Source organism: Rhinoderma darwinii, chromosome 2 (genome assembly GCF_050947455.1).
Source record: "Rhinoderma darwinii isolate aRhiDar2 chromosome 2, aRhiDar2.hap1, whole genome shotgun sequence".
Taxonomy (NCBI): domain Eukaryota; kingdom Metazoa; phylum Chordata; class Amphibia; order Anura; family Rhinodermatidae; genus Rhinoderma; species Rhinoderma darwinii.
In genome coordinates this window covers 260047640-260059780 of record NC_134688.1, presented here as the reverse complement: position 1 = coordinate 260059780, position 12141 = coordinate 260047640, and the positions used below count along the sequence as shown (strand labels likewise).

The following is a 12141-nucleotide window of genomic DNA, read 5'->3' as shown; positions in this document are numbered from 1 at the left end:
CCTGACTCTTCCAATTGGTTAAACAAGGGCTACTAGGACATTACAGCCACATGCATGATCACCCTACACCATTGGCGATCTACTTTGACTTCCCCTATTCTGGAGGGGGTGACAGAGGTTGAATGAACAATCAAGTGGTCGGTGATAAGAGTGAGGTAGATAAATATCACCATACCTGGCAGGGCTTGACTTTATTCAAAAGTTTATCTCACGTTTCTAGTGGGATAAATACGTAATCTTCTGGCTAGGGAAACCTTGCTACTTGTAGGGCATTTTCTCCCCCTCCCCCTTTTTGCTTCACCCCCTTTCGGTTATGCTTTAGTTCATGGGAGGATTCAAATCCAGAACTATATCTAGCCGAAATAGTGACATGCTACCTCTACTTATGTAATGCCTATGTTAATTTATGTCCCTATAAATGCGCTTACAGCCGTAATAGGCCACATGTTGTACTTTCAATTTCTGGTTTAATGCCTTTCGTTCCGGAGGGCATTGTATGTACAACGCTATCTAATACTTAATGCAGCCCATTATCAGAACTGTTTCTTATCATTATGTGGTGTGTTATTCGTATTATTAATGTATTTTCTGCAATGACCTCCTACATGTTCTGTGTTTTAAATATTTTACATGATAAATTTAATATTAAATAAAACAGTGTTATATAAAGAGCAATTTGTTCATGTTCTGTTCACATCTGTTTTGTTACATTTAGGCCATTCATATATATAACACCTAATGCCCACCAGCTTGTCCATCCTGATGTTCAGCCCACAGAAGACATTCAGAAATGTGTCAAGTACTTTTGAAGCCTTACATACTTGCATGAAGATTCTGATTTTATGGTAAGAAAAGAATACTGGCTGTTACCATTGTTCCTTTCCTAGCCCGGTCTGTGATTACGGGCACGGACGGCCGAAGACTGCCACCCGCCGTGCTCCTATTATAAAATATAGGAACACAGTCCGCAAATTAAAAAAATAGGACATGTCCTATTTTTTGCGGGTCATTTCTTTGGCCCAGACACTTACCTGTAAATATAGGGGAAGGTGTCTGTGGGCCATAGAAATGAATGTATCCGTATTTTTATCCGCAATTACGGATACATATTTGCAGATAAAAATTACGGTCGTGTGCATGGGGCCTTAGGTTGGATACTCTCTCGATTGTTATTATCAACACATTCACCAGTAGAAGTTACTCTTCTTATTACTTCAGCAGTAATGGATAGAATTAGGGAAAACTTCAATCATGGCTGTTTAACCCCTTATGTACCGTGATCACTACTGATCATGCTGTGGAAAAATAGGAGGGGGCTCCCATTGTTCTGTACCTGTTTGCTCCAGCATCGCTATCGCAAAGGCTTGCGGTTAAATGCTGACAGCTCTGTGCCCAGCTCTGTGCCATTTTACATACACAGGCATTAATGTACTTTCATATAGACATATGAAAGTACATTATAGCTTAAAAAAATTATTAAAAATAAGTCCCCTAACAGGACTACAAATTTTAAATGTAATTTAATGAAATAAACAATACCAAATAACGGCGCATGACGAAAATATACAATAAACAAATTTTTTTTTAACAAATAATTTTTATTATCTAAACAACAATAAACAGAAAAATATATATACTATAAGGTGACAATGTATTGAATTCAGATGTTTCAGCCACACTTATTGCAAACTAGTGTATAAAATCAAGCACACAGCAATGCAATGTCCATACATAAGTATTGATAGTACTGTGGGTCGTACTGAAGAGCTCAGTGACTTTAAACATGTCACTGACATAGGAGTTCTAAGCTGCACCTGGAAAGAAGTGTGCGTCGGGAGCTACATGAAAGGGCTTTTCATGGTCGAGCAGCTAAGAAATGTGATTGCTTGGATGTTTCATTATGAACATGTCTGCTGTTGATCAAAAGTGAATGCTCAGTGATAATACAAACATTTGCAAATGGTTAAATATTGTGAAAAGAGAATGTGATTAAGGCGGACTAAAACAAATATCTAAAATGTTCCCTTTCCTCTTTTTTTTTTTATTTATTAGTCTAGTTGACTCTTATGTAAAATAACAGATTTGTGATTTGTCACAGTAAAAATTAACTGCTTGTCACGAGAGTGCCAGGGGACATCCGGGTTTTCGTTAGCACAGTGTAGAAAACATAGATGGTCTGCTATCTGTAAAAACAAGAATAACAATTAGGAAATGTGCCCTCTGCTGTTCAGATACAGCAGACATAAAATAATAGAAAACAAAAAGTTGTGACTAATGACCCTCATGAAAAAAAATGTCTAAGAAAAAGTTTCAGTGTTGCACAAAGCAGTCAGGCTCCATCTTTTTTTTTTTTCCAGGGCAATGAGGTTTAATTGGTTACTATGAGCAAAACTGACACTTTTTGTTATAACGATTTTTATGCATGAGACCCGTTGATTTTGTTTTTCTGATATAGTGTTATTCCAATAAAAAAAAAAAGAAAAATGTATATGAGAGAAAAGGAAGTAAAGAGCTCTCACATTGCCACAATTACATGTATGTCACACAGTCCTGGGCTGCATGATTATTGTTTTTTTGGGTCCACAGCTTTCTCTGAGATCCTTGGATATACAATAAATATCTGATTTATGAGACTTTTAGCTCCGCTGCAAAGGGGAGGAGAAGCAGAGGAGACTCATCCACATCTGGCGCAACTAGAGCCAGATTATAGGAAGGGAAATTGTCCAGAAGTCTTTACTATCATGGGATCTCCACCTCCCAGTTCTCTTGAGGGTTTGCCATACACCTCTGGATTAGTTTACGTCTGGAAGAACAAAAGGATCAGACATACTCCAGCTTCACCTATCTCTGGAGATCAGACATCGGGGGATAGTTGGGCTGCCCCAAACACATTAGATTGTTGGCAGATCCTGGAAACATTGGCAGGATATGCCAACAATTACTTAATGTGTATGGCCCGGCTTGACTTAGCCATGCATTATATGACACATATATTAGAGGAAGACAAATTTTTGGGGTGTAAATTAAAGACAACATGTCCGGGGGTGCATACATGGTATGCTTTCATGACCAAAATGTTTATATCATGACAATGCAGTAAATATAATGTAAATAACTGCATACTCATCAATTATGTTATATATTTTGAATTCAAATCCAAAGTAACTAAATAGTTAACAGTATCATATTTTTCTCTTGTAGTATTTAATACGAATGCCACGAATAACAATTTGGAGAAGCCAGTAACTTTACAATGAATCAATGTGACACTGACTCCAATAGCTCTTCAAGATGTTCCACCCAAGGCATAGACATCCAGTGCTACTTGATCCTGAACAGCAACACACAGAAAATCTTTATTGCAATTATCTGCATTGTAATGGGAGCTCTATGTATCCTAGAGAACTCATTGGTCCTCTCCATGATTCTTACCTCTTCCCATCTCCGAAAAAAACCTTCCTACCTATTTATCAGCAGCCTGGCTACAGCAGACCTACTAGCAAGTCTTATTTTCTCCTACAGCTTCATTGACTTCCATGTTTTTCATGGTGCCGGTACTCCAGATGTTTTTTTATTTAAAATCGGTGGTGTCACTTTGTCCTTTACAGCATCACTTGGAAGCTTACTTCTGACAGCTTTTGACCGGTACATTTGTATACATAAGCCATCTGCATATAAGATAATGGTGACCAGAAACAGAGCACTCCTGGCATTGACAGTAATGTGGATCAGTACAACCATCATCTCATATCTACCTCTCATGGGTGTTAATTGCTGTCGTCTTGAGGTTACCTGCTCAGAACTGTTTCCTCTTATTGGCAACAAATATCTGTCCAGTTGGATTATATTAGTAGTATTACTTCTCAGCTGTATAATATTCTCCTACAGCCATATTCTGTGGAAGGCTCACAGACATACAAGCTACATGAAGAAGCATAATATACTAGCAGAAAAAGGACAAGCTCGAGTGAGACTGGACATCATGTTGGCAAAAACCCTAGCACTTGTATTAATAGTGCTGATTGTTTGTTGGAGTCCAGTTCTCCTTCTTATGATTCACAGCCTCATATACTCATTAGATAAAAGCATTAAGGCTGTGTTTGCATTCTGTAGCACTCTTTGTTTGGTCAACTCCATGGTAAACCCAATAGTCTACGCTTTACGTAGCAGAGAGCTACGGCGCAGGTTAATCAGAGTCCTACGAAAGCTTAAATGTCTGAAAAAACTCTCTGATAGTGAGCGGGAAGAGAAGAACATGGCTGTTGAGGCCACCTGTGATGACACAGTTTGTGATACTGAAGTCACTATCTAACAAGTATCAGAAACTCTCCGCACAGCCCTTTTCAAGATGATATTAAATGTTTCTTTATGATTATGAGAAAATTAAAAATCAGGATGTCAATGTGTACGAAATAAATCCTATTGCATTCAAGTTACCGGGAACAGGAGACTTTGGTATCATACAGAAGCCCCAGCAAATCTTCATATATTTTCATTTCGTTTACAAATATGGAATGATAAAGTATTGTCTCCAAAGTTACACTGTCAAATTACTAGGGCAGGAAACAGCTAAGTGTCACAAATGTGTCTTATAAATCACTTTGGTTATATGGAGTCACGTATTCGAACTGAATTAATTCACACTCCAAAGTTAAATCTCACACAAAAGAAGATGAAATAACTCACAACAGTCCCATCGATTTATATAGTAGACCGGTTATCCAACTAGTGTGTATAAAGCAGCAGAACCATTCAGGCAACTGTATAAGCTAATATTATTGGTTGTATATTATGGGTTGTCACTGTGTTATAGATAATATGAGCGTAATACTATAGTGTTACATATTTATGGTTAATTGTGTAAATGACCTTGTATCAGTCATCACGTCTTTAAAAATACAAAAACTGCCAGAATATTTATGTACATTTCAATCTCAATTATTTGATCAGGCACTTTTGGTTACGTTTTCACTCATATGTACCTGCATATTACATGTAAATAAAAAAACCGAACACAAATGTATATAGGGAATTCCTTTTTAACCAGTATCCATTTCAATTCGTATTTATTTTGTTGTTTGAGGTTTTTTTCTCCTTCACCAGTTAGGCTGGGTTCACACGAGCATGTTACGTCCGTAATGGACGGAACGTATTTCGGCCGCAAGTCCCGGACCGAACACACTGCAGGGAGCCGGGATCCTAGCATCATAGTTATGTATGATAAAAAAATGGCTGCAGTGGGAAGGGGTATCGTGACACACCTCTTAATCATTGAATTCAGGTGTTTCATTCAGTCCTATTGCCACATATGTATAAAATCAAGCACCTAGCCATGCAGTCCGCGTGTACTAACATTTGTGAAAGGATGGATCGTTCTAAAGATATAACTGAATTTGAGCGTGGTACTGTAATAGGATGCCACCACTGCAACAAGTCAGTTTCTGAAATTTCTTCCCTTCTAGATATTTCAGGGTCAACTGCGAGTGGAATTATTGTAAAGTGGAAGCCCTTTACAATAGGGCCACAGCAATTAGGAACCACAGCAACAGACCACGTAAAATTACAGAGCAGGGTCACCAAGTGCTGAGGTGTATAAAAGTCGCAAACGCTCTGCTGACTCAATAACTGCAAAATTCCAGACCTCTTCTGGCATTAACATCACAAAAACAATGCCAAGCGTTGTATGAAATGGTGTAAAGCATGCTGCCACTGGACTCTGAAGCAGTGGGAACGTGTTCTGTGGAGTGATGAATCACCCTTCTCTGTCAGCCTGATAGACGAGTCTGGATTTATGTTACCTGCCTGACAGCGTTGTGCCAACTGTGAATTTTGGTGAGGGAGGGATAATGCTATGGGGTTGTTATTCAGAGGTTGGCCTAGGCCGCAGTGCACAATGTAAGGTCCATAAAGACATGGTTGGGTGAGTTTGGTGTGAAAGAACTTGACTGGCCCGCACAAAGCCCTGACCTCAACCCTATCAAACAACTTTGGGACAAACTAGAGCAGAGATTGTGAGCCAGGCCCTCTCGCCCTACATCAGTGTCTGATCTCGCAAATATTCTTCTAGATGAATGGGCAAAAATTCCTACACTCCAAAATCTTGTAGAAATCCTTCCCAGAACAGTGGAAGCTGCAAATAGCAGAGAATGGGATGTTATAAAAGCTCTTGTATGTGTAATGTGTATGTGTCCCAATACTTTTGTCCATATAGTGTATGTCCTACTGCACTCCCTTAGGGCCAATGCATATTGCCATACTACAGATTCATATCGTACTGATCTGTAATATGGTATTTGGCCAATATCATACGGAGGCGCACAGAGGCTTTTTCCTCATAGATTCATATGGAATTCGTAAGAATTTTTTTTTTTTATGCTTTTCTGCATGACACATTATGGAGGTGTTCTCTCCTATAAGCATTGCACCATACAGTATTGCCTTGGCCTGAAAAGGGCAAAGTTGTATATGGATATTATTCTATTTACATTTATACTTAACATTTTTACATTATAGCCTTCTGCACTAGCTAACCAGTGATATCTTACAGCAGATACAAAGGGAGACACATAATTTTCCCATTTAAAGGGATACTCCTATCTCTGACATTTATGGAATATCCACAGGATATGCCATAAATGTCTGATAGATGTGGGTCCCCCCAGACCCCGTCCTACCTTCTGCTACTGTCGCCAGCCACTGTCTGACGAGGTGGCTGGGTTTTCCGGAAACAGCCGAGTTCCGGAACTCCCATAGACGTGAATAGGAGTTCCAGAAACAGCATGACAAAGTGAGCTACCCTGTTCCTGGAACACAGGAGCTACAGAAACAGCGCAGCTCGCTATGCTACGCTGTTTGCGGAACTCCCATTCACTTCTATAGTAGTTCTGAGAGCAGAGTAGCAAAATGCACTCGGCTGTATTTAAAGAAAGGTGTGTCTCCTAAACCCAGTATAACATTAAAATAACCAAAAAGAGGATCAATTATGTTGCTAAACCAGGGATTAGTGCAGCCAGAGAAAGACCTGTGCAGCTTATGATCACTTCTGTGAAAACTGCTTCTTCCACTGCCGCCATAGTTGTTCTAATGAATATGGGGAGAACCCAATTATCTATAGATAACAGAAGTGAGATCAGATTTTAAGGGCAAACGCAGGATTTTAAAGGGGGGATTTCCAAATACATACTATTCAAACTAAGTGACTTTCATCATGCACCTGCTACCCCCTGGTTTTTACGCTACGAGTATTGGTCTGCACGTATCCACCAGCCAAGCCCTTTATATTACAAGTTCTAATTTAAAAAAAGGGCTAGGAGATATGTGCTGACCGCTACTGGTAGCATAAAAACCAGCATAGATAGTGCCAGATTCAGGGCCCCTTGTAGATGGTGCCTCACACTGCCCCCTGTAGATAAGTGCCACAGTGCCCCCAGTAAATAGTGCCACACAATGCCCCCTGTAGATAGTGCCACACACAGCCCATGTAGATAATGCGACATTGCCCCAGTAGATAGTGCCACACACTGCTCCCTGTAGAAAGTGCCACACAGTGCTTCCTGCAGATAATGCCTGTGCCCTCTGTAGATAATGCCACAGTACCCTCTGTAGATAGTGCCACACACCCCCCTTGTAGAGGGAGCCACACACACCCCCTTTGTAGATAGATCCAAACATGAATCGCTTTATAGATAGTGCTACACACCTCCCCCCTTTGTAGATAGTCCCAGTACCCCAACAAATTAAAAAAAAATTATACTCACCTAGCCTCGTTCCCACGAAGAACAGAGTTCCACAGCCTCCTCACCCCTTCAGCCTATGAGGCGCCGAGACGGGATCCTTGCGTAGACTAGCGCGACACAGTAACGTCATTGCACCGGCATGCGCAGGGATACTGTTCCAGCGTCTTACAGGCTGCAGGCCTAATGTGGCCTGTAGCCTAGAGAATGGCAGAGCAGGGAGCAGGCTCCCCACTCTGCAATTGTATCCGCATCCTGAGGACGCAGATACAATTGAATGTGACGTCCGGGCCGATGCCCGGTGCTAGCAACGCTACTAGTATGTAAGGGCCCTCCGGCCCTGGTCACAGGGGGGGGTTTCTGGGCAACTGGAAACCCCATATGCGTGCACAACTGATATGTTGGGTTTTAGCATACCAAATCTGTTTTCCTGCCACATAAGTTAATGTCAAAAGTGTCAGGCAGCATCTCCATTTAGCCCTACATACACTAAGTATAGGGACGCACCTTTTAATCATTGAATTCAGGCGTTTAACTTCATTCCCTTTGCCACCGGTGTATAAAATCGAACACCTAGCCATGCAGTCTGCCTTTGCAAACATTTGTAAAAGAATGGGTCATTCTATCGAGCTCACTGAATTCCAGTGTGGTACTTTAATAGGATGCCACCGTTGCAACAAGTCAGTTTGTGAAATTTCTTCCCTCCTAGGTATTCCACGATCAGCTGTGAGTGGTGTTACTGCAAAGTGAAGAGTTTAGGTACCATAACAACTGAGCCACGTGCTGTCAGACCATGTAAAGTTACACAGCGGGGTTGCCGAGTGCTAAGGCTCATAGTGCATAAAAGTCGCCAACGCTCTGCTGACTCAATAACTGCAGAGTTTCAAACCTTCCCTGGCATTAACATTCCCACAAAAACTGTGTGCCGGGAGCTTCATGGTATGGGTTTCCATGGTTGAGCAGCTGCATGCAAACCTCACATCACCAAGCGGAGCAGTGGAAACGTGTTCTGTGGAGTGAGGAATCATGCTTTCCTTTCTGGCTGTCTAATGAATGAGTCTGGGATTGGCGAATGCCAGGTGAACCTTACTGGCCTGACTGCATTGTGCCATCTGTAAAGATTGGTGAAAGAGCGATAATGTTATAGGGTTGTTTTTCCGGGGTTGGCCTAGACCCCTTAGTTCCAGTGAAGGGAAATTTTAATGCTTCAGCATAACAACACATTTTGGACAATTATATGCTTCCAACTCTGTGGGAACAGTTTGGGGAAAGGCCTTTTCTGTTCCAGCATGACTGTGCCTCAGTGTGCAAAACAAGGTTCCATAAAGGCGTGATTGGGTGAGTTTGGTGTGGAAAAACTTGCCCGCACAGAGCCCTGACAACCCCATTAAACACCTTTTGGATGAACTAGAACGGAAATTGCGAGCCAGGCCCTCTCATCCAACATCAGTGTCTGACCTCACAAATGCTCTTTTGGATAAATGGGCAAAAATTCCCACAGACACTGCAAAATCTTGCAGAAATCCTTCCCAGAAGAGTGGAAGCTGTTTAAGGCTGCAAAGGGGGGACCAACTCCATGTTAATGCTTATAGATTTAGAATGGGATGTCATAAAAGCTTCCATAGTGTGAAGGATGGTTTATTTGCTTATATTCTCTGCAGAGGCGTAGCTAGGTTCTCCAGCACCCGGGGCAAAGATTCCGTTTGGCGCCCCCCCCAACCTCTTTCCGGACATCTCCTTCCCCCTCGCCATGTTTGTTTTCTCTACCAATCGACGTGTCATTTATTTTTATGTACATTTTACAAGCAATATGGTTCTATACACAACACCAGAACCAAGCTCAGTACATATATACAGCACCAGCACAAATACAGCTCAATTTAGTGCAACCCCTGCTGTACAGGTTTGTACGGCGTAAAACTACAGCTCCCAGCATGGCCCGAACAATGGTGAGGATATGCTGGGAGATGCTGTTTCACAAAAAATAAATCCTATCAATCATCTCGCTGCAGATCATATAGTGACTACATTACTGATTAGAGGCAGAATAAACATTTACATTAAGTGACTCACCGGTGACGTCTCAGATTCTAGTTCTTTTTCTCTATCCGGTCCAGACCTCTATGATGACTTCTCCTGGTCACAGCCCATTTCTGCAGTTTGCTGCTCAGATGTCTTCAACTTCTCACTTCTCCAACATTTCTACACCTATAAACAAAGATACAGTTCTCATTATACCACACACTATGCCCCTAAATATATTAGCGCCATACACTGCACCTCTAATTATAATAGCACCATGCACCGTGTCCCACACACACACACACTGTGCCCCCTGTAGATAGTGCCTGCCATAGAGACCCCTGTAGATAGTGCCCCCATATAGCCCACTCCTGTATATAGTGTCTCACAAATAGCTCCCCCTATAGTGCTCCACAGATAGCCCACCCCTGTATTTATCCCCCCTGTAGATATAGCCCACCCCTGTATATAGTGCTCCACAGATAGCCCACCCCTGTATATAGCCCCCATGTAGACATAGCCCACCCCTGTATATAGTGCTCCACAGATAGTCCAACCCTGTATATAGCCCCCCTATAGATAGAGCCCCACCGAAGAAAAAGCCCCCCCTGGTAGATAAAGCTCCCTCTGTAGATAAAGTCCCCCCTGTAGATAAAGTAAAGCCACCCCCGTAGATAATGCCACACACTTTTTTATTACGATAAAATAACAAGCTATTCAAACTCACCTTAATCCTGTTCCCACGCCGTCCGGCAGCAATGGAGAACTGCTCTTTCTGCGCAGGTCTCCTGGGGTTGAACGCTTCCCTGTCAATCAGCGCCTTTCAAATACGCAAGCGGCGCAAAGTATCACGCCGCTTCACTCGTAGGAAGGCGCTGAATGGACATCAGTGGCGGATTAAGTAGACCATAGGCTCTGGGCTGTTGCACAAACTTGGGCCCCCCTTCCCCACCGCCGCTCTGCCGTGTCTATAGTGAACATCACCTTTTTGTGCAAGCATTGACAAATGGTTGTTACGATTCCCCTTGTCAAAGGGCTGTGTCCCTACAAACTGACAGTCTCCAACCATCGCTGACAGTATAACGCTGTGTAGGGACACTTCCTCCTGAAAATGTGAATGGTAACACGCATTTGTCTATTAGCTCTGGGTACACAGAAATATGTAGAATACAAGGATTACCTGCAAAAGACGTGTCAGGAGGAGATCCCCAATAGATCCAGTGACGTCTTCTCTAACGGGAGCCGTTTTCTTCTCCATCTGACGCATACCGTTATGGCGACTTCTCCTGATGAGACGTCTTTGCCCATCACTTCTGCAGCCATTTCCAGCCCCTATAGAAACACAAAAATTTAGACACCAAGGCCCAGGACCATACATTAAAGGGGTGGTGCCGGCACAGACCATTCTTTATACTGATGACCTATCGATGTGACCGGACAACCCCTTTTACTCAGACTGATAAATTTGGACCACAGACTAAATCATAGAATACATACAGACCCCAGACATTCTAAACTATTGCAGTCCCCAGACTAGACCCCCCCTAAACAAATACAGACCCCAGAACAAGCACCCTGAATAAATACACACCTCAGACCGGACCCCAAAATACAGACCCCAGACCTGACCCCCTACACTAATAGTGACCCCAAACCTGACTCCCTTAATACAGACCTCAGACCAGACCCCCTAAACTAATACAGACCCCTAAAGACCCCAAAACTAATACAATCCCCTAAATACAGACCCCAAAAACTAATACAGACCCCCCCAGACCAGAAACCCTAAATATAGACACCAGACCTCAAACTAATACAGACCCCCTAAATACAGATCACAGACCGGACCCCTACACTAATAATGACCAACAGACCTGACTCCCTTAAGTAATACAGACCCCAGACCAGACCCCCTATTCTAATAGACCCCAGACCAGACCCCTAAATACAGACCCCTAACCTAATACAGACCCTAGAACAGGCCACCTAAATAGACCCTATAAACTAATACAGACCCCAGATCAGACCCCCTAAATACAGACCCCTAAACTAATACAGACCCTAGAACAGGCCCCCTAAATAGACCCTATAAACTAATACAGACCCCAGACTTCAAACTAAAACAGACCCACTAAATACCGACCTCAGACCTCAAACTAAAACAGACCCCTAAATATACAGACCCTAAACCCCTTAAACTGATACAGACCCCAGACCAGACCCCCTAAATATGGACCCCTTAAACTAATAGACACCAAACCTCCTAAATACAGTCCAATTAAACAAATCAATCCTCTTATACTTACATAGTCAGTCTTCTCTGTGGAGTCTTGTTGCTGCTGCTCGAGGTCCTGCGGTCATGTGACCAGCAGGTCTCTAAGCAATA

At 42.4% G+C, this 12141-nt stretch overlaps 1 protein-coding gene and 1 long non-coding RNA gene across 2 annotated transcripts in view; one reads left to right on the top strand and one right to left on the bottom strand.

Moving 5' to 3' along the window:
• Positions 1–4961, top strand: part of CNR2 (cannabinoid receptor 2) — a 28604-nt gene extending 23643 nt beyond the window's left edge. Inside the window, exons 2-3 of the mRNA XM_075850508.1 lie at positions 716–845; positions 3202–4961. Coding sequence (XP_075706623.1) covers positions 3254–4312 — 1059 coding nt within the window. The 5' untranslated portion in view covers positions 716–845; positions 3202–3253 and the 3' untranslated portion in view covers positions 4313–4961. The remainder of the gene's footprint in view (positions 1–715; positions 846–3201) is intronic.
• Positions 1669–11081, bottom strand: LOC142741112 (uncharacterized). Its single transcript, XR_012881002.1, has 3 exons — positions 10936–11081; positions 9807–9941; positions 1669–2183 (listed from the first exon to the last, which is right to left on the bottom strand). It is a non-coding gene; the product is annotated as an uncharacterized LOC142741112 (long non-coding RNA).
• Between the last annotated feature and the right edge of the window lie 1060 nt (positions 11082–12141).